Raw genomic sequence first — 27,067 nt, 5'->3', positions numbered from 1 at the left:
TTCCGTCTGTGTGTACGCCCGCAGGTCAGAAGAGGGCACCAGACTCCATTACAGATGGCTGTGAGCCACCATGTGGTTGCTGGGAATTGAACTCAGGACCTTAGGAAGAGCAGGCAGTGCTCTTAACCTCTGAGCCATCTCTCCAGCCCTTAAAAGCTTTTTTAAAAATTAGGATTTAATCCTTACTTTTGCCTCTTAGCAGGGAATTTATATTATTGTAGTTACTGAGAACGAACTGCGTCTCATGTTGTCTAATTGCACCGTAGATTGGACAGTGCAGCTGAAAGTCTCCTGGTACCGACATCATCTTTACTTTCTAGAATGAAATCATTTGCAATAGTACCTTACAAATTGAACTCCTAACTGGAATATCGGTTATTTAAAGGCCATTTGTCATATGCTGTTCATGGTGTTTCTACCTGTAATCACTCAGGAGGCCAAGTGACTAGAGCTAATAGTATTTTACTTGTGCTTTAATCCTGGCAGAAACTTGACAAACAAGTGCTTGTTACCTTAAGCATTATTCTTTTTCCTCTTACTTGACTTTATAAAGAGGGGGAAGACTTCAGTATTGGGAGGAAAAAACCCTACATTTATGTTATTTCTCTGTTTTTTTTTTTTTTCAGCCTGAACCACCACCAACAAACAAATGGCAACTTGATAATTGGTTGAACAAAGTGAACCCACATAAAGTGTCCCCAGCTTCTTCTGTAGACAGTAACATCCCATCGTCTCAAGCCTACAAAAAAGAAGGTCGAGAACAGGGTGCTGGGAATAACTACACTGATCCTGGAGGGCCGAAAGAAACAAGCTCTGCTACTCCAGGACGAGACTCTAAAACTATCCAAAAGGGATCAGAAAGTGGGCGTGGGAGGCAAAAGTCTCCTGCACAGAGTGACAACACCACACAGAGGAGAACTGTAGGCAAAAAACAACCCAAAAAAACTGAGAAGTCAGCTGCTGAAGAGCCCCGTGGAGGCCTGAAGATAGAAAGTGAAACCCCTGTAGACATGGCTACCAGCATGCCCTCCAGCAGGCACAAAGCAGCTACCAAAGGCTCAAGGAAACCCAACATCAAAAAGGAGTCAAAATCTTCTCCTCGACCTATAGCAGAAAAAAAGAAATACAAGTCATCAAGCAAATCCTCCCAGAAATCTCGGGAAATCATAGAAACAGATACCTCGTCCTCAGATTCAGATGAAAGTGAAAGCCCCCCTCCTTCCTCCCAGACTCCTAAGTACCCCGAAAGCAATAGGACTCCTGTCAAGCCCTCCTCCGTGGAGGAAGAAGATAGCTTTTTTCGGCAACGAATGTTCTCTCCTATGGAAGAGAAGGAGCTTCTTTCACCACTCAGTGAGCCCGACGATAGGTATCCACTTATTGTGAAGATTGACCTGAATCTCTTGACTAGAATACCGGGAAAGCCTTACAAAGAAACAGAACCACCCAAGGGGGACAAGAAAAATGTGCCAGAAAAACATGTGAGAGAGGTGCAGAAGCAAACCTCAGAAAAGGCTTCCAACAAAGGCAAGAGGAAACACAAGGTTTGTAAGGGGCTATGGTTCTTACAGGGTTTCTTTGTTGTTGTTATTGTTTTATAAATAATTTTGTTTCCGCTTTCTTTGTACTTAAACATCTTAATATTAACACAGTAGTTATTTTTTTAATAATTTTTATTTGTCTGTGAGTATATGCTGTGTGTCTGTCTATCTGTCTTGTGTCTGTTTCTGTGTTGTATGTACACTCATGCCTTTGTATATAAGATCAGCTTTATGTAGAGCCTGTATATACACCATATTATGCCTGGTACCCAAGGAGGTCAAAACAGGGTGTTAAATCCCCTGGAACTTGAATTAGAGATGATTGTGAGCTACCATATAGGTACTTAGAACCCAGATCCTCTACAAAAGCAGCCATTGACTCTTAACCACTAAGATACCTTTTCAGCTATTCCCCAAGAATTAGGATTATTGAAATGTTATCTTGGTGAAGTATCAGGGCAGTTCCTTGAGGTTATGCTGATAATACTGGGAGAAGACCCTGCCACTGGTAAGGACTCAGTAGATGACTTTTTCTCATGGCTTCATTTATCTGAATTTACTCTTGGTGGCAAGCAGACTTCTATTACGATAGAGGTGGAATATTTGTTTGCATTTCTATTGCTTTACTACTTGAAGCAAGAGGAAAACTTAGATTCATTTATGGAAGTAGCATCAATAGTAGTTAGACTTTCCATTAGTGATTCTGCCAAGACATTTTTCAGAGATGATGAGGCGAAGCTGTTAGTAAGTAGCAGTACGTTCATGTGCTGATGAAATTGTAGAGTTGGAACTTCCACGCAGTGCTAGTAAAATTGTAAGATGCAGCTACTTTTAGAACATAGTTGGCAGTTTTTCGAAAAAGCTGAATTTACAGTTACCTTTTAATCCACCATTTATAGGTCCAGGTGTGTGTTTGTGTGTGTGTGTGTGTGTGTGTGTGTGTGTGTGTGTGTGTGTGTGTGTTTCAAGATAGGGTATCTGTGTAGCTTTGGAGGCTGGCCTGGAACTAGCTCTTGTAGATCAGACTGGCCTGGAACTCACAGAGATCCACCTGCCTCTGCCTCCCGAGTGCTGAGATTAAAGGCATGCGCCACCCCCCAATTCTCCCACTCCCCAACCCCCCACTTAGCCCAGGGATATATCTCAGAAAGTAATGGAGCGGGGCGGTGGTGGTGCATGCCTTTAATCCCAGCACTTGGGAGGCAGAGGCAGGCAGATCTCTGTGAGTTCGAGGACAGCCTGGTCTACAAAGTGAGTTCCAGGATAGCTAGACTGTTACACAGAGAAGTTCTGTCTCAAAAAACCTATTATTATAGTGCTCACAGCCATATCATTCACATTAGTCAAAAACTGGTTATTAACTGATGAATAAATAAAATATGCTATAGCTATATAATGCAATACTATCCAGCCATAACTGATATGAATCATTAAAAGAGTATATTTAAGCTGGGCGGTGGTGGTGCATGTCTTTAATCCTAGCACTTGGGAGGCAGAGGCAGCAGATTTCTGTGAGTTCGGGGCCAGCTTGGTCTACAAGAGCTAGTTCCAGGACAGGCTCCAAAAGCTAGAGAGAAACCTGTCTCGAAAAACCAGAGAGAGAAGGAGGGAGGGAGGGAGGGAGGGAGGGGGGAGGGAGGAGAGGAGAGAGAGGAGAGAGGAGAGAGAGAATATTTAAAAAGGAGCCAGGTAGCAAAGATCCCATTATATGTGCAGATTAAATGGCCTTGGAGAAGAAGAAGTTGTGAACTGACTGCTGACCTAAGTGTCTTTGAAGGATGATAAAAATGTTCTAAAATTGATTGTGATGATAGCTGTATAATTCTGATTAACTAAATATCTTAAAATTATGTGCTTTTAAAGGGTAGATTTATGGCTTGTGAGTTACATCTTGATTATATTTCTGTGAATCTGTCTGACCCTAGAATTATTACATAAAAGAGATAACCATCTAATACGTTAGGAAAATCTGGTATAGTGTTTAGGCTGTGTAGATCTAACATAGGACACACTTATCATGCTTAAGACCTACTACTGTTTCTCTTTTTGTCCAGAATGATGATGATAACCGAGCCAGTGAGAGCAAAAAACCCAAAACGGAGGACAAGAACCCATCAGGCCACAAGCCATCCAGCAACAGAGAGTATGTCCCCAAATCATGTTACATACCAGTATTGGCCATTTGTTGTTGGATATTTTTTTACATACTTCAGAGTATTTCTTTTAATAACCAAATGTCATATATATTTATGCACATGCAGAAGTAGGAAGTTAAGAGCTTTGCTTTTAGCTAATAGAGATGGGAAGTATTTACTCTCTTTTTTAGTGAGATAAGAATATATCCCAGTTAGGTTACTATTGCTGTAACCTAAAAGCAGCTTGGGGAGGGAAGAGTTTACTTGGCACCTCAACTGCTCATCACTTAAGGAAGTCAGGACAGGTACTCAAACAGGACAGGAACCTGGAGGCAGGAGCTGATGCTGGGACAAACAGGATAGGAGACCATGGAGGGGTGCTGCTAACTGGCTTACTTGCTTTCCATGACTTGATCTGGCTGCTTTCTTATAGAACCCATAACCACTAGCCCAGGCATCTTCCTCAATGGGCTGGGTCCTCCCATATTAACCATTAATTAAGAAAATGTTCTATAGGCTTGCCTACAAGTCGATACTTACAGAAGCATTTTCTCAGTTGAGGTTCCCATCTCTTAAATGATTCTTGCCTGCGTCAAGTTGCCATAAAACTAGCCAGCACAGAATATTTATTGTGTGGGGTTGTTCAGGAACTGGGCATTATTGTAGAAAAGAGAAAACAAGTCAGTGGGGGCAGGTGGAGGAAGAAACAAGATGACTACTTTATGGAATTTACACTCTTTTTGTTTTGCAATCATATGGAGAATGTCTTTTGCAAATTTACCTTAAAAGCTAGTGAAAAAGTGGAAAATTTTTCACTCCTATATCACTCTGCAGAAATGAGGACATTTATTTTGTTTGGCAGGTCATCTAAACAGAGTAGTACAAAAGAAAAGGACTTGCTGCCTTCACCTGCTGGGCCTGTTCCTTCAAAAGATTCAAAACCAGAGCATGGCTCTCGGAAGAGGACTGTCAGTCAATCTTCTTCCTTAAAATCCAGCAGCACCAACAATAAGGAGAATAGTGGCAGCAGCAAGAATAGCTCCTCCACTTCAAAGCAGAAGAAGACTGAAGGGAAGGTTTCCAGCAGCTCCAAAGAGACCAAGGTATGGTGCTGGGGCTTGATGAAAATCACCCTGCCATGTCTTCCTCCGGGTTGTAAACATCATCTCATTAAGGTTGCAGGCCTGTTTTGTTTTGTTTTGTTTTTTAAAATGAGTGACTGTATGTGTATGGACAACTTTCAAGAATTAGTTCTCACTTTTCATCGTGTTGAGGCAGGATCTCTTAAATTTCTAGGCAGTTTCCCTCTATAGGAATAGTAGAGTTGCAAATTATGCCACCACATGTGGCTATTTATTTATTTATTTATTTATTGAGGTAGGATCTCACTGTGTAGTTTACCTTGGCTGGCCTGGAACTCAAAGAGATCCACTTGCTTCTGCCTTTTGAATGCTTGGACTAAAAGTGTGTACTAACCACACCTGGCTTCAAATGGTCATCCTTAACATAGCAGTGATATATAGTTGAATAACCTTGGTGTTTATAGATGGAGATTTGGGTCCAAAAAGGTTTTTCAAGGCTGGGCTTTAGTAGACCTCAATATGTTTATGATATTATCTTTTTTTTCCCTTAAGACCAGATCTCAATATGTAGCATAACTTGGATGTGTAAAAAACCTGATCCATCTGTCACAATCCCCCAAAGGACCAGGTTGTTCATATGCTTTCCAAACTGTCCCAGTCAGGATCAAGTTCATGACATTACAATATTAGAGTGAAATTAAGAAGGTTAAGTTTTTTAAGAATATAATGTACTGGAATTTTGTTACTTGAGTAAACAAAAATTTGGAAATCAATATTCTAGACTGCTACAGGCTGTTATGACTATTAAATGTGTTAATTAAAGATTTTAAATTAAGCCAGACGTGATGGAACACACTTTTAATTCCAGTACTAGGAAGGCTTCTACAATCAGGCGGATCTCTTTGAGTTCAAGGACAGCCTGGTCTACAGAGCAAGCTCCAGGACAGGCTCAAAAAACAAACAACAACAACAACAAAAATATTAAGGGCTGGAGAGATGTCTCAGTGGTTCAGAACACTACGTATTCTTTCAGAGGACCTGGGTTCAATTTCCAGCATCCACATGGCAGCTCACAATTGTCTATAAGTCTAATTCCAGGGGATCTGACACCAATGCACATAAAATAAAATTAATTGTTTAAACAAACCTTTAAATAGCTTTTAAGTTTAAGTAAGTTAAATTATGAACTTTTCAAGCTGTGTTGTACAAATGTATTTCTCTCTAAACAAGCACCCTATTTCTTTACTAACTTGGGGAGCTCACCCAGCATCCCAAGGGCACTGAGTGTTCTGTTGCCCTCCTTCACTGTTCTATTTTTACCTGCTAACCAACTCTTTCTCTGTTTCTCTTTTTTCTTTTTCTTTTTGTTTTTTCGAGACAGGGTTTCTCTGTAGCTTTGGAGCCTGTCCTGGAACTAGCTCTTGTAGACCAGCCTGGTCTTAAACTCACAGAGATCTGCCTGCCTCTGCCTCCCGAATGCTGGGATTAAAGGCGTGCATCACTACCACCTGGCTGAGATCTTCTTGCCTCAGCCTCCTAAATTCTGGGACTGTAGGCAGGCACACTCTCACTTTCTCACTTTACCTTTACTTTATTGGTTTGTGTGTTTGTTTGTTTTCATTTTACCTTTTTTTTTTTTTTTTGAGACAGAGTTTCTCTGTGTAACAGCCCTGGCTGTCTCCCAAGTGCTGGGATTAAAGGCATGTGCTACCACGGAACCCTATAGCAAATCTTAGAATGGGTGTCCACATTAAAGTCATTGAATTTTTCCAGAAGAAGTGAAGTTTAAATAAAGCCTAGAGTTAAGAGTAGAACTTAAGTAGCTGACTTACTTAGCCCTTTGCTTACTTCTTCAGCCAATTGCATGATGCTTTCTTCACAGGGTAACCTCTAAGTATTCAGTCAATAATGTCTTAGCTGATGTAGCATGAGTAATAAAAACCCAGAGACAGATATTGGGGTTCAACCTGAAGATCGGAAAACCAAAGCAGCCAAGCCACTAGAGAGCTCTTACCTCTATGAAATCTTTAGACTGAAAGAGAATGAGTTCCTGTCTCATCCCACCTTATATTCCTCTCTAGTGCTGGGATTAAAGGTGTGTACCAACCACTACCTGGCCTGTATGGCTGACTAGTGTAGCAGTTTTGTATTCTATTTTCAGGCAAGTTTTATTTATTAAAATACAAATGAAATATCACTACAAGCTGATACTGTCAGTAAGTCTTTATTGTTATATAAATATATACAAGTAGTACATTGATGTGTTGGATTATAGCATCCAAACACCGAGGAGGAGTCGCCCCCAGAGACCACCTCTCACACCACAGCCGATGCAAAAACATGAGGATTTTATTAATTCTGTCATGACAGGGTCCCTCAGCATTCGGGAAGCCAAGAGACCCCAACTAGCTGGTACAGGCTACTTTTAAAGGAGAAGGCTATAGAAGCAAGGGGGGTTGTGATTGGCTTATTCGAAAGGGCTATTACCAATAATTGGCTGGAGAGCTGTTGCCAGATCAGATGAGGTAAGAGGTCATTTTGACCCTGTTTCCCAGGGGACTGAATCAAAACATACGTATATGGGTAATTGTTCAGAAACTGAGTATGTGCATGTGTAGCTGTTAGGTCCTTGGTTCCCAGGGGAGTAGGGGAAGCACTATGGCACAGAGGCTGAGAGGGTTCAGAATTGTCAGAAATGGCTTCAGAATTGTCTTAAAGTCTTATAGATGTTGGATAAGAAGAGACAGACAACCACTGGTATGGAAAGAACAAAGCGTAGAACTTTTTTTTTTTTTTTTTTTTTTTTTTTTTTGGTTTTTCGAGACAGGGTTTCTCTGTGGCTTTGGAGCCTGTCCTGGAACTAGCTCTTGTAGACCAGGCTGGTCTCGAACTCACAGAGATCTGCCTGCCTCTGCCTCCCGAGTGCTGGGATTAAAGGCGTGCGCCACCACCGCCCGGCTCAAAGCGTAGAACTTTGTAGATTAAATTGGAAGTTCACCTCAGCTATCTAGTGAATTTATGATTGTATTAGTTAGCCAGAGGTTGCCATGGTATCACCACAGACTGGTAGTGATAGAAACACTAGTTCTAGAAGCCCAGTACCAAAGTTTGCACATTATCTTCTCAGAGCAAGGAAGGAGCTGAACACCAGTGCCCCACCAAAATGACACAGCTCTGATTTCTCTTTTTACTCCAGGGTATAGTATTGCCTCGTATCTCAAGGAGTAGTTCTCACCCCAGTACTCAGACGCTTTTTGTTTTGTTTCGTTTCCATTTTAAATTATGAGTACATATCTGTGTCTTTTAGGTAAACATGAATATCTACACTTGGAAGCTATAGGTATCAGATACCCCTGGAGCTGCAGTTATTATAGGCAGTTTGTGAGCTGCCGGGAACCAGACTCAAGTCCTCTGGAAGAGCAAGAAGTATTCTTATTCACTGAACCTTCTTTCCAGCTCCTTAGATTAGACTACCTTAAAACAATGACAACAGAAATACCTATCTAACCATAATGCTTACTTCGTAGGATAGTTGAAGAATTAACAACCATACTGAGTAGTTAACTAGGCCTTAGTAATAAACCTCTGTTCTTGTTTTGTTTCTTTGTTTGAGACTGGATCTTACTGTATAGCCATGAGTGACCTGAACTTGCTGTGTAGACCAGACTATTCTTGAATTTAGAGAAATCCTCCTGACTGAGTGTTGTAATTAAAGGGATGTGCTACCACACCCAATATGTGTTTTCCAGAGTGGTACTGCCCTCTAGTTTTTTGTTTTGTTTTGTTTTGTTGTGTTTTTTTTTGGGGGGGGGTGGTATGTGCATCTGTGTGTCCATGCATGTATGCAGAGGCCAGGGGAGGGCCGTAGTTATCATTTCCTACTGAACTTTATCCCTTTGTTTGTTTGTTTGTTGTTTTGAGGTAGGGTTTCTCTGTGTAGACCAGGCTGGCCTCAAACTCAAAGCGATCCGCCTCTGCCTCCTAAATGCTGGGATTAAAGCATGCACTACCACCACCTGGCTAAAGTGTTTTCTTTTTTCTTTCTTTCTTTCTTTCTTTTTTTTTTTTTTTTTTTTTTTTTTTTTTTTTTTTTTTTTTTTTTTTTTTTTCGAGACAGGGTTTCTCTGTGGCTTTGGAGCCAAGTGTTTTCTTTTTAAATGCTTAAAAAAAAATTTATGTGGCTGAGTGGTGGGTGGTGCACGCCTTTAATTCCAGAACTCAGAAAGCGGAGGCAGGTAGATCTGTGAGTTTGAGGACAGCTTGGTCTACAGAACAAGTTCCAGGACACACTCCAAAGCTACACAGAGAAAAACAAACAAAAAAAGTGCATGTATGAATGTTTTGTATGCGTTTGTGTGATATGCACCACTAGTGTGCCTGGTGCCCACAGAGGTCAGAAGAAAATGTTGGATTCCTAGAACTGGATCAGATGATTGTGAGCCGCTGTGTGGGTGATTGGGACTGGCCCTAAGTACTCTGTAATAGCAGCCAGTCCTCTTAACTGCTGCGCCATCTCTCCAGCCCTTTATTTCTTTGAGACAGAGTTTCTCTTTGAACCTGAAGCTCTTCCATTTCAGTTACTCGTCGAACTTAGAATCTCACCTACTCCTTGAATATGCCTGTTTTTGCCTCATAGCTCCAGAGTTACAGGAATGTACAGCCATGCCCAGCTTTTACACAGGTTCTGGGGATTTGAACTCAGGTTCTCTTGCTTCAGAGCACATGTGTTAACCTACTCAGCCATCTTCCGAACCCACTGCTGCCATTTTGATACAAGTTTCTGTCTTCCTTATGTTTTAACATACCTAGCCTAAGTGCCTTGCATGTAGTAGATATAAGAATAAATATTTTGGTTGTATAAAATGAACCCAATCTGTTTTAAGTACTATGGAATTTAATAACAAAGAAATGTGAAGACTGTAGAATTTTGTTTCTGTTTTAGCCGTGGCTGAGGAGATGATTAGCTTCATTTTTAGTCTCCTGACAATTTTCAGAGTAGCTATATCTATTCTTTCATCAGGAAAAGGCTCCAAGTAGCTCCTCTAACTGCCCTCCATCCACACCAGCTCCTGACTCTTCGAAGCCTCGGAGAACAAAACTTGCCTTTGATGACAGGTGAGGTAAATTTTGTGGGTTTTTTTGTTTTGTTTCTTTTAACAAGTTAGTGTTTAATACTAGGGAACTTGATCTCTGTGTGCTTCAGTAGATTTGTCATAGTAACACATAATTTATGTTCTTTATATATATTGCTCAGAAGACTGAAATGTTTGATAATTACTTCTTGAGAATGTGAAAGCTTTAAGATATAGATTAACTTACTATCTTAGGAAATGTTCACTCTTTGTTTATAAAGAAAATTTATTTTGCAGAAATTACTCAGCAGACCATTATTTACAAGAAGCAAAAAAACTCAAACATAATGCAGATGCTTTGGTACGTAAATGTTCTTCCTGATGTGATTTGTTAGGCTGCTGTGTCCTTCCTGCTTTTTATCCTTGCATCGCGTCTTTACTCAGCACCGTTCTCCTTTAGTCTGATAGGTTTGAGAAAGCAGTATACTACCTTGATGCTGTAGTGTCTTTCATTGAGTGTGGGAATGCATTAGAGAAGAACGCTCAGGAATCCAAGTCCCCATTCCCGATGTACTCAGACACGGTAGAGCTCATCAAGTAAGTGGGATCTCGGAGTTTCAATGGAGTAACTTTATCATTTATTATTGTTATTTAATTATCTAATTAACTGAATATTGTGAACTGGGAAGATGTTTAGTGTTCCATTTTCCTTAGGGAAGAATTTTAGTGGGTGATTTATTTAAGTTTGATTCTGATATTTTGAGAATATAGGAAGTTGTAAGATCAAGGTGAAATAGCCTGTTCTATTTGTCGCTCATTTTTTATCTCAACTCATAGATATACTATGAAACTAAAGAATTATTTGGCACCAGATGCTACAGCTGCAGACAAGAGACTCACAGTACTTTGGTAAGTGTTGTGTATTTTTGCTGGGTGACAGACAGTCCTTGATGAATTGTGCTGTGTGTGCTTTTTTAAGTATTATCCTTGAAACAGTCTTCCACAAAATCTTTTCTTAGCAGTCAAACAGGAAGATTTTAGCTCCTGTCATTCTCTGATCCACAGTCCTCTTGCTGAAAGTGCTGCAGTATTAGTTAGAGCCCTCCATGGAGTCAAGGGGCAGCTTTTCTAGAATCTCCTTTCTGTATATGCTCTTGTTGCTTTGTCTCAAAGAGAAGTCATCTGTTCACTTATTCGAATTGCATACTTGACCATGCACTGTGTTTATACTAGAAATGCAGCTCTGAAAAAAAAGAAAAAGAAAGAAAGAAAAAAGAAATGCAGCTCTGGACTAAGTCTGACATTATACTGCCCATTATGGAGTCTATACTCCAGTGTGGAGAGACAGAAACTAATCAATCACATGAATATATGAACACACCTTTGATCCCAGGAGGCAGAGGCAGGTAGATCTCTGAGTTTGAGGCCAGCCTGGTCTACATATAACAAGTTTCAGGACATCTAGGAAGACATAAAATAGAGACCCTGTCTCAAAAAAAAAAATCCTCTTACTCTGTAAAGTAGAGGATCAGGAGACTTGTTCTGGAGGTTACAGTGTAGTCAAGGACTGGATGGTGGGAAAGAATGTGAAGAAAGCTCTTAAAGAGCAGAAAGACCAGTGAATGTGAAAGTGGGCTTTAGTGGGTGTGTGGACAGGAGCAATAATTATGTGGGCTAAACTGTGCGCTTGAAGGTTGGGATGTTCCATCATACTTGTAATATTAATATTTCAGTTTTCTACTTTCAGCTTTTAACTTTTTAAAAGTATTTTTGTTATGTTGGTATAGTTTTAATTTTAAATGTCAATGCCTAATGGGATGTTAGTCCTAAGTTTCTGAGTTACTTTCCTTTTCTTAGGGTATGTTCCGTATTAATCTGACCTTGTGGTTTTGTCTAAGAGGTAATGCTGACCCTAGGCCATGGTTGCTTGTGTGAAGCCAGTTCTTTATTTCTATACAATAAAAGATTGCTTGTACATGTAGCCATATCTAAATACACTGCCTTTTCCCATTGCCTAGCCTGAGATGCCAGTCATTGCTGTACCTGAGACTGTTCAAACTGAAGAAGGAGAATGCTCTGAAATACTCCAAAACGCTGACTGAGCACCTTAAGGTAAGTATGTGTAACAGTCTGTTGCCTAGGATACAAAATGTGCAAAGCTACTTATCCCTGTCTAGAGATGCTCTCATATTTAGGCAAAACTTAACAGGAGATGAACAAACTAATTATTGCCTGAAAATTCTCAGATATGCTTGTGCTTTCTTGGAAAAGCCTTCAAATGTGTATATTGGTTTATAGATTTTCATAACTGTATATAACAGTCATATCTATACTCAGACATGTTCTTTTCATTTCCACCTCCACCCTTCTTCAGAATGTTATCTTGTATTGTTTTGTTCATTATATTACTAGAGATTGAACCCAGGTCTTGTACATGCTAAGCGAGTGCCTAGCCACAGAACCACACACCCAGCCCAGACAAAGTTATTGTCGCCTTCTAAAATGTCTTTTTTTTTTTTTTTAAATTTCAAGCCAGTACCATATAGATTATCCACAAACCCTGCTGTAGTCAGGACTTTAGAACCCCTCCATAACTCACTGTTGCCTACAGGCACAAGGTCTGGCCTCAAATATCTCTTATTCCTTGCCTGAACTCCTCCATAAACAACCTAGATGGGGCATGTGTGTTCTATTTTTCGTCTGTTTTTGTATATAATATGGCTCATTTCCCTGTGTCTTTTTTGTTTCCTTTCATCCATCTCTGTTACTCGTTCCTTTGTATCATCTTTGAAATCTTCTAGAACCTAACTCACTTAATAACTTTTTTCTGTTATGTATTCATACCCACACACACTTTGTTGCTTTTAAATGTTTATTGTTGTTTTTAAAGATCAATTGGTCTGGAGAGATACCTTAGTGGTTAAGAGCACTGACTGCCCTCTCAAAAGACCCAGGTTCGTCAGGCGTTGGTGGTGCATACCTTTAATCCCAGCACTTGATGCAAAGGCAGATGGGTCTCTGTGATTTCGAGACCAGTCTGGTCTACAGAATGAGTTCCCAGGACAGCCATAACTACACAGAGAAACCTTGTCTCAGGGAAGAAAAAAATACAAAGACCCAGGTTCAATTCCCAGGATTCACATGGCTGATTACAGCTGTCTATGTTCCACAGGATCTTTCACCCCCTTCTGGCCTTTGAGGATACCAGGCAAAACGCCTGTACAAAAAAAAAAAAAAAAAAATTAAAACATTTAAAGATTTATTTGAGAGAGAATTAGTGTCCATCCATTTGTTCCTAGAGGCCAGAGGAAGGACCTAGATTTTCTGGAGCTGGAACTTGGGTTCTGGGATCCAAACTCAGGTCCTCTGGAAAAGCAACAGCTGTTTTTTTTTTTTTTTTTTTCCTGTTTGTTTGTTTGTTTTGGTTTTTCGAGACAGGGTTTCTCTGTAGCTTTGGAACCTGTCCTGGAACTAGCTAGCTCTTGTAGACCAGGCTGGACTCGAACTCACAAAGATCCTCCTGCCTCTGACTCCTGAGTGCTGGGATTAAAGGTGTGCACCACCACTGCCCAGCTAGCAACAGCAGTTCTTAACTTCTGAGCCATCCTTCTAGCCCCCACTCTTTCCTGAGATAGAGCCTCATATAGTCTAAGATGACCTCAGACTGGCTGGGTAGCCAAGGATAATTATAAGGCTTTTGTTGTTGTTGTTTTCAAGACAGAAATTATTCTGTGTAACAGTTCTGACTCTCCTGAAACTTGCTCTATAGACCAGGCTAGCCTCAAACTCACAGAGATCCACCTGCCTCTGCTTCTGAGTGCTGGGATTAAAGGCATGCACCTCCACCACCCAGCAATTATAAAGTCCTTAAGATCAACCCTAGCCCATTACTTTTGACGATATCTAATTCTTAAAAGTGTGTGTGTGTGTGTGTGTGTGTGTGTGTGTGTGTGTGTGTGTGTGTATAATATTGCTGTTAAACAAATTTATTTTTCCCTGCAGAATTCTTACAGTAATTCTCAAGCACCTTCACCTGGCTTGGGGAGGTAGGTACAATTTTGTTCTCTGAAATATTTTTGATGAATTTATTTATGGATCAGAGTAGAATAAATAACAAAGTGATTGCTACTTATATTAAAATCTCTGGTAAAGTATTTAAAATTTTTAATTTTTTGATCTTTAGAATTGAACCAAAGGCTTTTTGCAGGCTCTCCCACTGAGTTATAGTTCTAGAGAAGTGTTTTTAAGTTATTCTTTCCTATTTTAGTAATTTAAAATATAATGAACATAATTTTTAAAAAGTTTGAAATGAAACATGTCACCTATAGATGTCAGGCTTGGTGGCAACCCTTACCCCGAGCCATCTCACTAGCCCCCAGGTATCTTGAGATATTTTGAGTTTTTAATGGTACCTCAATTCTCAGTTTGATTTCAGAGTTATTTAGATTTGTTACAGTGTTTTTGTTTTGTTTTGTTTTTTCCAAGACAGGGTTTCTCTGTAGCTTTGGAGCCTATCCTGGAACTAGCTCTTGTAGACCAGGCTGGCCTCGAACTCACAGAGATCCGCCTGCCTCTGTCTCCCAAGTGCTGGGATTAAAGGCGTGCGCCACCACCGCCCAGCTTGTTACAGTGGTTTTAACTTCACTCAGATCTTGGCATTGCCAGAGTATAGTGGCATGGGTGTGATTTATCTTCCATTCCCACATAGACTCCCCTCTCACCTATACCCCAAAATGAAACAAATGCCACGAAATTTTTTACATTTTATGAGTCTATTTGTTGAGTTCTTGTATTGATGTGAGTTGAACATTCCATCTTATTTTCCTTTGTCTACCCATCCCTAGGGCTGAGATAAAACCCAGGCCTTTTGCTTACTAAGCAAGCTTTCTTTTTCTTTTTTTTTTTTTTTAAGATTTGTTTATTTATTTATTATGAATACAATACTCTGCCTGCATGTGTACCTGCACCCCTGAAGAGGGCACCATATCTCATTACAGTTGGTTGTGAGCCACCATGTGGTTGCCGGGAATTGAATTCAGGACCTCTGGAAGAAGAGTCAGTGCTCTTAACCACTGAGCCATCTCTCCAGCCCCTAAGCAAGCATTCTTTTACTGAACTATGTCCTCATCCTCAGCCTTTTTAATTTGTCCTTTTGAGACAGTATTTCAAGACCTGGATGACCTTCTAACCTGTAGTGTGCTAATTTCGTAGTGCTTACTATGTGCGTGTGAATAATCATCCTCTCTCTTTGTGTGTAGCAAAGCTGTTGGGATGCCTTCCCCTGTCTCTCCAAAGCTGTCACCGGGCAATTCTGGAAGTTACTCTTCTGGGGGCAGTAGTGCTTCAGCAAGTGGTTCTTCAGTGACTATTCCACAGAAGATCCACCAGATGGCAGCAAGCTACGTCCAGGTTACATCTAACTTCCTCTATGCCACTGAAATTTGGGACCAAGCTGAACAGCTTTCCAAAGAACAAAAAGGTTTGTTGGGCTCTGAATAAACTTTGAGGATGGAATTGTTAAAAGAAACTTTTATGATTTAGTTAACTATGTGGAGAACATTTACTTTATCTTGTGGTTTTAGAGGGAATCATAATCAGTTTGCCAATAGCCTTCTTTGATTAGTCACATACTAAATGTGACTAGACATTGATTAAAAATACCCTTGGGCTGTGCATAGCTCCTTGTTAGATTTCTTGCCCAGCATGCATAAGGCCCTGGGTTTGGTTTCTAGTATGAAGGACAGGGAATAGATGGACTTATACATGGGAAGGAACTCAGACAAACCACTCTTGTGTAAACTGGTTACACAAGCTAAAATAGAAGTAGTTCATGGTGTAAGACAAAAATGCATCTATTCTGGCATGTTGAATGTAGCTCAGTAGGTAGCACCTTGTCTACCATCAATTTTTCCCTATAGTCTCAATATACCTTAAACAATATAATAGCTGGGTCTGCTAGATGGTTCAGTAGGTAATGATGCTTGCCACCAAGCCTGAATTCAAACCCTAGGACCCACTTGGTGGAAAGAGAGAACTGGCTCCCCACAGTTGTAGTCAGAGGCTGCTCATTTGTTTCCCAGCTACCCAGACTCAAAATAATCACACAGAAACTATATTAATTGCAATACTGTTTGGCCAATAGCTTAAGTATATGTCTAGCTAGGTTAATCTTAAATTAACCCATTTCTATTATTTTGTATTTTACCACAAAGCTTGTGGTTTACCCGTACCAGTGCATCTTTCTTCTCCAGCAGCTATATGGCATCTCTCTGACTCTGCCTACTCTCTCCTCTATCTGCTTGGAATTTCTGCATTGCTTTACTCAGTTAAGCCATTGGCCTAAAGCAGCTTCTTCCTCAACCAATGGCAATAAAACATATTCACAGCATACAGAGGAAAATCTCACATCACACAGTTTTCCTCTAACTCAACATAGTATACTGTGATATACGCACAGACAAACAGATAATTGTAAAAGGGAGAACCATTAAAAAATACAGCAGTTGGATTTGTTTCATATAGGATCCAAGCACAGTCTAAATGCTGCATTTTGTTAGTCTCTTCATATGCTCTCTACCCATTTCCTCCTCATTTGGTCATGCCATCAATGTTGAGAAGAAACTGAATCATAGACTGTCTCATTCTGCGAACTGCTTACTTCCTCATGCTGTCATTGCATTTGTTCTTGTCTCTTTTATTTCCTTTTTATTGATTAGATTACTTCAGTATTTAAATAATATGTTCTAAGTGGTACATCTTATTAGAATAGTATTTACCCTTTATTGTTATTACCTTTATTAGACCTGAGCCAGGCAGTAGTAGTGCATGCCTTTAATCCCAACACTTGGGAGGCAAAGGCTTGTGAATCTCTCTGAGTTTGAAGCCAGCTTGGTCTCCAAAGAGAGTTTCAGGACATCCAGGGCTATACAACAGAGAAATTCTGTCTTTAAAAAAAAAAAAAAACTAATGGAAGGAAGGAAGGAAGGAAGGAAGGAAGGAGAAAGAACTTCATTAGATCTGGGCATGGTAAGTAGGCCTGTAGTCCCAGAACTTGGAAGACTGAGGCAGAAAGATAAGCAGGCGGATCTCTGTGAGTTCGAGGCCAGCCTGGTCTACAAGAGCTAGTTCCAGGACAGGCTCTAAAGCTGCAGAGAAACCCTGTCTCGAAAAACCAAAAAAAAAAAAAAAAAAAAAAAAAAAAAAAAAAAAAAAAAAAAAAAAAAAAAAGATTCTAAGTTGGAAATCAGTCTGAACTACATAGAAAAACCATGTCCTTTTTTTTATTTTTTAATTTTTAGTGTCAATAGATTATTTATGTAGTGCCACTCTGATGAGCATGAAACATTTCCTATTAAACTTTAACTTACACTTTTGACATCCATGTTGACCGTTGCCTAGGTCCATTATTAGGAAATAGAAAATTCATTATGTGCCAGGCATGGTGGTGCCCGCCTGTATAATTCCAGCAGTTGGGAGCAGAAAGCAGTGAGGATTGAGAGTTTGGGGTTATCATTGGTTATAAGGAGTTTGGGCTAGCCTGGGCTACGTGAAACTATCTAAGGGGGGGAAAGAAATGAAAAACTACCAGCAATATTCTGCCTTTGTTGTTGTTGTTGTTGTTGTTCACTTAGGAAGAATACTTTTATTTCCATCCTGTAAATTTTTAAACTTCTGATTATAGCAGAAAGGTTGGTTATAGGCTGTCATGGAGCTACACAGGGGCTAGTATGGGAATCCTGCAAAGACTGCTTTCTACCACTGCTGCACAGACTTAACACATACAGATTGCTTTGAGTAATCCACTGGTACTCTATCTTAATGTGTAGCAGTTGACCATCTTTATCAGAGGTACTTCATCTTGGAATTCATAACTGCGTTCTCTTTAAACTGATGCATAACATCAGGAACTTGAGAGATCCTTGAGGCCTTTAATGTGGGAGACATGCTATTTTACAGAAAAATCAGTGATTCAAAAGAATGTATGATACTTACTGAATGTTTTTAATTTTCTAGAATTCTTTGCTGAACTGGACAAAGTGATGGGTCCTCTCATCTTTAATGCAAGCATCATGACAGATCTGGCTCGTTACACCCGGCAGGGACTGCACTGGCTTCGGCAGGATGCCAAGTTGATATCTTGAACTGAACATATTCTCGTTGCCTCTGATTTTCCCACAACACTGTGTCACATCACAAAGGAAAACTGCCATAACACACCACCTAGTCGACACTAAGAATGAGGAATGGTTTTCTCCTTTTTGGTTTATGTTTTTGTTTCTTATAACCCAAAGCCATCATATCAATTGACCCTTTCAATATTCCCAATGTGACAAGTATTTAAATGCTTCTAAACCTGCAGTACATCAGCAAGATGGTTTCAGTAATTGGAATTCCAGTTACAGTTCATAAATAATCAAGTAAAATTCTATTTATTTTCAGTTTTTCAAGTTCCCATACTGGAGCTTGTTTAAAGCTTAGTTATTTCTGCCTATAAATTTATTCTGTTGATTTATTTAGCATAAATTTAATGTAGGCATTTTATTTATATATTTGGGGAGCTGTGTTACTTAATATTTTCTAAAATAAGAGTTGACTTGTCCATGACAGGACATGTTCTTTCTGTAGCTAATTATCTAATGTTATTTCAAGTCTTACTACAGTTTTACTATTGTAGGATTTATGCTTGGTATTAAGGATGCTCTTCCACATGTGAAAAGTCACTTAAACATGAGAAGATGGCATTCTACATGGGTGCAAAAGCAAAGTGGGTCTGGTTTGATATGCATTATTTCAAAACTGTGAATGTGTGTTAGTAACACTAGCAATCACAAGGTGACTACATTGCATCTAATGCATTACAGAAAAGCAGATAGACTTGCTGGGAGAAGCACATTATACTGAATGGCTTCATAAAGGACAATCTAAAACTGTGGGTTTATCAAAACCTTGTATTCTTTTTTTGTTTGTTTTACTCATTTGACACTTCATTGAAACAGAGTAAGTTACTCCTAAAAATGAGCAGAAAACAGTAATCCAGTTTCTGAAGGTCGCAGCCTGTTTCATTGGTAATGTTCGAAGGTTGACGTCTGTAGATCTCCCCTATGGTGGAGAGATTATGATGCTCAGATATGACCATGCAGTAACTGGAGCTTGGAAGGAGGTGTCACAATGTCTAATGTGGAGATGATGAATTTCTCTTTCCGCAGATCCTCATCAATGATGTATGCTTCTGACGGGATCAGAAAACTCACAGTAGCAGCTGGGCATGGTTGTGCGTGCCTGTAATCCCAGCACTGGGTAGTGGTGACAGGCTACATAAAGCTAGACACTGAGTTTGGGGCTAGCCTGGGCTACATGAGACCTTGTCACATTAAAAAAGAAAATTCATATTAGGAGAGTACCTAACTTGGCTCATTATGAGCTCTCTTGGAAAGGGGAAAGTAATAGGGGTAGTGCTTAGGAAGCCAGCTCTGTAACAATTCCTTATCAAACTACTGTTCCCAACAAGGTGCGTATAGCAGTGAAGGATGAGGAATGTCTCTCTTCCTTCTTTTTAGTGACCCCGTCATGTCTGGTGTGCCTTAAATCTTAACTTTAAATGATAACTCTACAGATTGTTTACAGATAAAGTTTTATGCTGGGACCAGATTAGCCATGCATGGTTGGTCCTCTACAATAATAATTTTAAATTCTCTTTGATTTTAAATCTTCCTTTAGAATCCCATTAAGGTAGATCCCTTCAGAAAAGCTAGTGCTTTGGTACCTGACTTAGTGTAATCAATTGGGTATAATGCTGCTTCAGAAAATGGCTTTTCCTTCTCATTCCAAAAATCCAGCCAGTTGGGGAGGAAAAAAAATCCCTGTTATTAGCAGATGATTGTTCAGACTTAAAATGGGAAAGGGGAAGAGGGAGAGAATATCTTCACATCCAGCGGTGTTGAGAGTCCTCTCTTCTAGTCTCTCTCACCACCTGTTTCTAAAGATAGTGGACTTTGTCCTGCAGTCTCATATTCACAGAGCTTAATTGCTTTGTACCTCATTATTTTTACATACCATTGAGGGTTGATATCTATAGCTTACGCTGAATATAACATTTTTCCCTTGGAGAAATTGCCTCTGATACCTTTCTAATTTAATTGTAGTGTGTTTAAGAAATACTTTTTCTTCAGAGGCCATTGTCTCCTCTCTTGTGCTAGTAACTTACATGGTCTAACAGTTGTGTGTCCTGTCCTTGCCTCTTCTCTCTCACTCTGGCTCCTTAACTTCAGGGAGGTCTTAGAAGTGGAACAAGTGCCCTTTGGGCTTTTAGACTTTAGCAGCTGCAGTGCTGGCCTCTGCTTTCCAGCTCTGGTCTGTGTGTCCTGCAAGGTGGCAAACACATTCTGGAGTAACACTGATGTTGTGTTAAAGCAGAGTTTCCTATGTGTTTTATGGTGCTGCTTTAAGGTTTTTTCTCTTTAAAACTGTCAATTCTTGGAGAATGAAATTATTAAGCCTTTCATTGTGGAGGATTTTCCCCACCAGGTAGAAATGGGCAATGGATCAAAATCCGATCCTAAGTAATTGAATTTTTGATGTCATAGTGTGTGAGCATACACTTTCTTCTCTGTGTCTTTTCTCAAACATTCTGTGTCAGTCATGTCCAGCACATACCTTGACTCCTTTACAAGTGACCATTCCTCCCTTCTCAGTAGGTGCCCTCAGTGGTTTTTAGCCATTTAAAACGTAGTCTGAAACTTGTATTCAGTGTATAGTTAGTACTAGAAATAGCAATTATCTTTAATACTCAGTTCACTGCTCTAAGATCACACTCCTGTTCCAGGAGGCAGCAGCGTGCACCATTAGACTCTGGACAGGCATCTCACATGATTGCAGTGAGGGAGCTGTCACAGTCATCCTGCCTGGGAGAGACTGGGCTATGGGGAGCACTCCCCTCTGGGCATTCAAGATTACACAGCCTCGCCCATGCCCCATGCTTACTGGAGAGCACCCAGCCCTTTCCTTGCTCAGTAACACCTTTTTCTGGGCAAGAAGTTTTGAAGTCACTTTATTATTATCAGTGAGCTTTCAAATATATTCACAAATATTGCTGCTGAAGGAAGAAGATTGACCTCTATTGATTTAATTCTCCAATATTAAAACAATTCAGAGTAATGTGTGCACGCGCCCACACTTGCCTGTTTTTCTGGGAAGCTCTTGCACTAGGGATTTATAGGCATCTGGGCTGCACTTTGAATGACACACTTGTGGCTTTAGAGTAGCTGTTGTTGTTTTTGTTGTTGTTGTTTTGTTTTTAAATTTAAATTGTTCTTTGTTTTTTTAATTAAAGATTTAATCAGCTAGATTAGGCAGCATCATTTGTATTTAACCGCTGAAACTTTGGTACATTGATGTTTAATGAATGAGCTTGCATTGTGTAGCCAGGCCTACAAAGGTTCTTGTCAGAAGTATAAGCACTGCCTGAGGCCAGTGCTCAGAGGAGTTTGTAGTGCAGCCAGTTAAATAGCTCCATTAGATGATGCCTAGCTCAGTTGAGAAGGGGGATGCTGTGCACTCTTCTAGGTCTGAGGGTATGCAACTTTGGATCTTAAAATTATGTACACATACACACTTTATATATATGTACGTATGTATGTATGAAAACATGGAATTAGTTTGTCAAATGTGTGTGTTTAGTATTTTAGCTTAGTGCAACTATTTCCACATTATTTATTAAATTGATCTAAGACACTTTGTTCTTGGCACCTTGAATATTAACATTCAAGGGTGCAATGTGTATTCCTTTAGATTGTTAAAGCTTAATTACTATGATTTGTAGTAAATTAACTTTTAAAATATATTCGAGCCCTTCTGTAGTGTAATAGGGCTCTTACAGGGTGGGAAAGATTTTAATTTTCCAATAGCTAATTGAACAAAATGGCTTCATTGTATATTTTGGTTTATAGGAGTCTATAGGTGTCTGGGTCCCAAGGACATCTACTGAGGATGCCTGTTTTAGGCTGGGTGGTGATAGTCAGACTAAACCTAAGTGACTTGGGGAGCCAGAGCACTTTGTTCAAGTCCATAGACTCCTGTATCTCATGTTCCCTTAGGATGTGGAACACAAATCCCATCCATCTTCACATCTCAGTTGGAGAGGCAGACTTTTTCCAGTAGTATTTCACACCTAGTGTTGCTGTGAGTAAAATCAGCAGAAAAAGTAACGAATGACTGGGAAGATGCACTGAGAAGGCCCAGTTGTCACATTGGCGAATGTACCTTTCACATACTTATGAGTGGAGGCATTGAGCTTCGACTTTCAGGCCCTGAAATCAAGCCAGCAAGTAACAAAAGTCCTTAAGATTAGAGAAGGCCAGGAATGCTGGTGCATACCCTGATGCAAAGGTCAGCCTTTGCTGAGTAGTGAGCCTGAGCTACTGAGACCCACTCTCCAAGAAATAAATAAAAGTTATTTGGTGAACAAGGTGTGGTGGTGCATGCTTGAATTCTAGCACTCAGATTGTCAGTTGAGACTAGCTTGCACTACTAGAGAAACTGAGAAAGAGGATGTTGGTCTGCAGAACTCCTGTTCACATGTTAATTAAAAAGAACTGGCTGTCTCCTGAGCAGGGGATGGAAACAGAAGCTACACCTGTTTTGTAGATGGAATTTAGAACAAGGTGTTTGGGTGAAGTCTCAACAAAGTTAGAGGTTTCAGCTTAAATAACTAACTTTTTAAGAAGTTGATTTTCAGGACTGTCCGCACGTACCTCTCTCCTTGCTGCCGTTGCTCAGCTAAGCAGAACTCTTCATCCTTAAACCCGGAGAAAGCTCTCAGAAGAGCGTGGACAAGCTCCCACCCAGAAATCCTTGTAATATTTGGCTTTGACCTTGCTGCTTCTGTGTTAGCTTCCTTCTCAGCTTTTAGCCACTGGGTTTCTGCCTGTTCTGTACCTCTCTGGAAGACATCAGTTTGGAAGTGCTATCTTTCAAACCAATGCCATGGCTTCTGTATTGTTGAGCTTGTTGTTGTCTCAGAGGTGTCCCCATTATGCACACACCTGGCACATCACTGACATGAGCATTCAACAGTACTGGGATGGGGTGGGGCTCACCAACAGCGCTGACTCACTTGGCAGGGCCTGCAAAGGCCACACTTGAGGGCCAGATGCCTAGTTGGTAAGCACACTTAGGGAAATTTCTACCTAGCCTCCGTTTTGAATGATTTTGAGAAGTTTTATATATGGAGGATGGAAATGCTTATATATTTATTGAAGATCTTTTTATTTGAAATTAAAATCATTTGGTAAATAATGGTTTGCTATTTGGGGAGGGTTTGGAGGGAAAGTAACACGACTGATAAAGTACAGGCCTATTGCCTCTGCAGAAAGGCACTGTTGCTGATGGAGGCTTCATCTTGTACATGATCCAATCTTTGTCTTACGTTTCTTTTATCCATAATATCTAGGCATCTGACACTTTCAACCAAAATTTCAATTATATACTGTGATTTTTATTTGTTGCAATACATTAAATTTCAGAGGTACTTTGGGGCTCAAAAGCTAGGATTTCTAAGTCAGTATGTGCATTTCACATAATAAGCTGTTAATGGTGAGCAAAGTATTATATACTAACTAGATTTTCCACATCTGTATAGTATATTATATGTATTTTGTGGTATTGAGATTATAGAAAGTTTAGAGTGTCAAACATGCGTTTAATGTGTATTTTTAAACAAATTTATGGCAATTAAAATATTTGGAGACAAGGGTATCACATTTCAATTTGTAAAACTCTTTTTAACTCTACTGTGTCATTACGATGCTTTGTATAATGCCAAACCATAGCTGGAGAAACTAAGTTTAATAAATATCAGATAGCTTTTCTGTATAATGTTTATATGCATGTGCTCTCACTTCTTCAGCTCCTACTGTGATTTTCTCTTAGAGTTGCTCTTTTGTATCTTAGAGTCCAGTCTTACTCTGTAATGGTCTCATCACACCAGCATAGGTCTCATTTTCTGGGTACAGAAATTTTGTACTCATGGCCATAGGTCCTTATCCATGGATATCAACTGTCCTGCACCAATGGAAATCTTCAACCCCTTTTGTATGCTCTTGAAACATAGACTATTATTGTTTCATTTGTTATTTATTTATTTTAACTATTTATTTGTTGAATTTTGTTTTTGTTTTTCTGAGACAGGTTCTCACTTTGTAGCCTGACTAGCCTGGAACTCATGATACAGACCTGGCTAGCCTTGAATCAGCAGACCCACCTGCCTCTGCCTCCACCTCCCTGGTACTGGAATTAAAGGTATGTTCCATCATGCCCAGCTGTGGTGATATTTTGTTTGTGCTTTAACAAATCTTGTCTGACGATCAGAATGGGGAACTAGCCACTAGTTAACCATAGAGGCCAGGCAGTGGTGGCACACACCTTTAATCCCAGCACTTGGGAGGCAGAGACCGACTGGATCTCTGTGAGTTCAAGGCCACCCTGGGCTACACAAGATTGATCCAGTTTATAAGACAATCAGCCAGCTGGGCAGTGGTGGCACACACCTTGAATCCCAACACTTGGGCAGCAGAGGCAGGCAGATCTCTGTGAGTTCGAGGGCAGGCTGGTCTACAAGAGCTAGTTCCAGGACAGCTATGACTGTTACACAGAGAAACCTTGTCTCAGAGAGAGGGGGGGAGGGGGAGGAAGAGAGGGAGGGGGAGAGAGAGAGACAGGGAGAGAGGAGAGAGAATCAGAGAATCAGAGAGAGAATCAGAGCCAGGAAGTGTGGCTCTCACACCTTTAATCCCAGTATTTGAGAGTCACATACTTTTAATCCCTGAACTAGGGAGATGGAGGCAGGAAGGGTTATGGCTGGGAAAAGAGGAATACAAGGTGGGAGGAGACAGGAGCTCAAAGCATTCACTCTGAGAATTCATGGAGACAGGGTCTTGCTCCCTTCAGACTGAGGATATGGTAGAGGTAAAAAGTCTCTCTAGTGACGGGCTCCTTTACTTCTCTGATCTTTTCAGCATTTACCCCGATATCTGACTCCGAGTTTCTGTTATTAAGACCAATTAGAATTCGCATTACACCCAGCTTATTGTTATATTAAGTCAGGCTTTTCTTTGGTTTCTGTTTTATGTTCATAAAGTTATAGACAAACTCTTATAGTCCTCAGGTGGCACATGCCAGCCTAAAGAGTTGTTTGCAGAGCAAAGAGCCATGGTCTGCTCCACACAGACTGACTGTTGTTGGCATTGCCTCTGTCAAGCCTGGTGTAAGATTCGTTGAAGAGTGGGTGTTCTCCACACCTCCAGGAGTGCTCTTTCCTATATTGTGTAAAGTGAGTCAGTCAAGTGTCAGTTCCAGACTGCCAGAATTTGGATTTGAGACATTTAATAGTATTTATAGAAAAATAAACTCTGACAAACTTAGTTACGTCTATGTACAATGTCTATGTATCAACAACATTCTAAGAAGAAATGGAGACCAGTTTAAAGCAAGTATCTGTCTTTAAATATTAAAAACACAAGGTTGCTTCGCTTAAATGCAGTTAACCAATATTCCATATAACGGAGCACTGTTGGAGCTGACTTTTCCCCTGGTATGGACATCACTCCTGGGCCACACTTAGAGAACAGCGTCTTTTTCTAGCGGGGAAAGAAAAGAAGTGTTCACGATTGGATGTGGACCACCTCTGCTGCCCCCACTTTCCCATTTCATCTGCCCAGTGTTAGGGACCTGAATGGTTCTTGGCTGTCAAGGAACTCTCCTCCATGGAACTTGCTATGCCATCTCTATGCACACCCTACCCTTGTCTCAGCTTTAACCCTTGAATCTCACCTCTCCCAGATTCCCAGAGGTCTCTGGCCCACCCTGCACCCAGGCTTGTCAAATACCTGCATAGTCTTGTGATACACTCCGAATCATCCCGACATGAAGCACCAATGGGCCTGAGGGAAACCCCTCTCCAAAATGGGGTCATTCTCCGGGATCTCTTTGCTGAACTCAGTTCTGGTACTGGGGAGCCATTGACCTATAGAGCAGAGGCATATCCACTTCAGGTTGGAAAGCATCCACCCTCTGCCAAACACCCAGGCTGCAGGAGGTTTAACAGCATTTCTCAGGGCTGAGTCTGACTTAGAATTTCATGGCTGCTACTATATCCAGCATACACAGGTATTCTTTCTTACCTGGCTCAACAACAGCAGGCAAGTCATGAGCACTGCAAAGAGTTTGAGCTGTAGCATCTTGGCAAAAGGAAGATGTTGGAGCCTGAAGGCCAGGGGACAGTTCTCGTTTCCTTTTATAGGCTGACATCTGTCTGCCTTTTTCATGGTTGCCAGGCAAGGTAGGGGCAAAGTTTGTTTGTAATCAGGATTGATTTAATAGGTTAATGTGTACCTAAAGAATGTAATCACAGGCTACACTTCAGGCACATTGTACTTAGTGATCCCTCTTCTGGACTTTGATGATGTTGCTGGTCTGGACCCTTACACCCATCTTATCAGAAGTCAGCATTTTCCCCACCTTCCCTCTGAAAGCCATGTGAATCCAGAAGGGAGACCAGGAACCTGGCCACACTTCTAAAATAGGCTGGGAGTTTAACGGTGAGGGCACATGATGTTGTGGCTTCAATTCCCGAACCAAGAAAAAGTCCTAAAATATCACTGTGAGTTGATTATAATCAAAATAGAATTCTAATGAATCTATGAAGTAATGTTGACCCCTGAGCTTTTCTAGGCAAAAAACCACTGACTTGCTGTGTACAGGCAATTGGATGTGGGCCTCTATTCCTCCTGTGGGAGGATACTTAAGCCGACATTCTACAGTGTCCCAGTCCCCCACTCACCAACGGGCTGTCATCCTGTCAGTCCGCACCACCATCTCAGTGAAGACCAGGCTGTGAAAAACCTGAACTCTGCCTTCCCTCCAGGGGACGAGCGACTGCTGCCGCTTGAGCCACAGATGGACGATGAATAGCTTTTTGTTTTTAAGAACACGAGGGAGGAGGTAGTAGAAACTCTTAAAGCTGCATCATTACACTTGTGTGCTGACACCACCAAATGAATCCTGGGCTTTGTCTTCAGCAGAGCACATCTTCCAGCAGCCTCGGGGCAGAGGATGTTAGGCTGTGTCTGAAGCCCAAACATTTGTTGGCTTTAATAGAGATCCTTGTAGGTCCCTAAATCAGCGCTTAACTGTACTGAATGTTATGGGTACTACGTGATAAGACCTTTGATTTTGAGAACATC

General features: G+C 40.6%; 2 protein-coding genes across 3 annotated transcripts in view; one reads left to right on the top strand and one right to left on the bottom strand.

Annotated features, from left to right (window-relative positions):
- Aff4 (AF4/FMR2 family member 4) overlaps window positions 1–23,708 on the top strand; it is an 83,046-nt gene extending 59,338 nt beyond the window's left edge. Inside the window, exons 11-21 of the mRNA XM_038326521.1 lie at window positions 627–1,544; window positions 3,596–3,684; window positions 4,539–4,779; window positions 9,779–9,873; window positions 10,128–10,191; window positions 10,291–10,427; window positions 10,668–10,739; window positions 11,849–11,942; window positions 13,833–13,876; window positions 15,089–15,309; window positions 17,844–23,708. Coding sequence (XP_038182449.1) covers window positions 627–1,544; window positions 3,596–3,684; window positions 4,539–4,779; window positions 9,779–9,873; window positions 10,128–10,191; window positions 10,291–10,427; window positions 10,668–10,739; window positions 11,849–11,942; window positions 13,833–13,876; window positions 15,089–15,309; window positions 17,844–17,971 — 2,103 coding nt within the window. The 3' untranslated portion in view covers window positions 17,972–23,708. The remainder of the gene's footprint in view (window positions 1–626; window positions 1,545–3,595; window positions 3,685–4,538; window positions 4,780–9,778; window positions 9,874–10,127; window positions 10,192–10,290; window positions 10,428–10,667; window positions 10,740–11,848; window positions 11,943–13,832; window positions 13,877–15,088; window positions 15,310–17,843) is intronic.
- Leap2 (liver enriched antimicrobial peptide 2) lies at window positions 10,099–26,166 on the bottom strand. 2 transcript variants are annotated; one of them, XM_038326523.1, is made up of 3 exons: window positions 26,006–26,166; window positions 25,712–25,848; window positions 10,099–11,073 (listed from the first exon to the last, which is right to left on the bottom strand). In XM_038326523.1, the coding sequence occupies exons 1-3, from the start codon at window positions 26,147–26,149 to the stop codon at window positions 11,055–11,057; spliced, it is 300 nt and encodes a 99-aa protein (XP_038182451.1). In that variant the 5' UTR covers window positions 26,150–26,166; the 3' UTR covers window positions 10,099–11,054. The 2 variants fall into 2 exon arrangements, with proteins under 2 accessions (XP_038182451.1, XP_038182450.1); XM_038326522.1 differs by lacking the exon at window positions 10,099–11,073 and adding an exon at window positions 25,192–25,462.
- Window positions 26,167–27,067: the final 901 nt, after the last annotated feature.

This window comes from Arvicola amphibius, chromosome 4 (genome assembly GCF_903992535.2).
Source record: "Arvicola amphibius chromosome 4, mArvAmp1.2, whole genome shotgun sequence".
Taxonomy (NCBI): domain Eukaryota; kingdom Metazoa; phylum Chordata; class Mammalia; order Rodentia; family Cricetidae; genus Arvicola; species Arvicola amphibius.
Note: the sequence above shows the minus strand (reverse complement) of the source record. Positions and strands in the feature narration are given on the sequence as shown.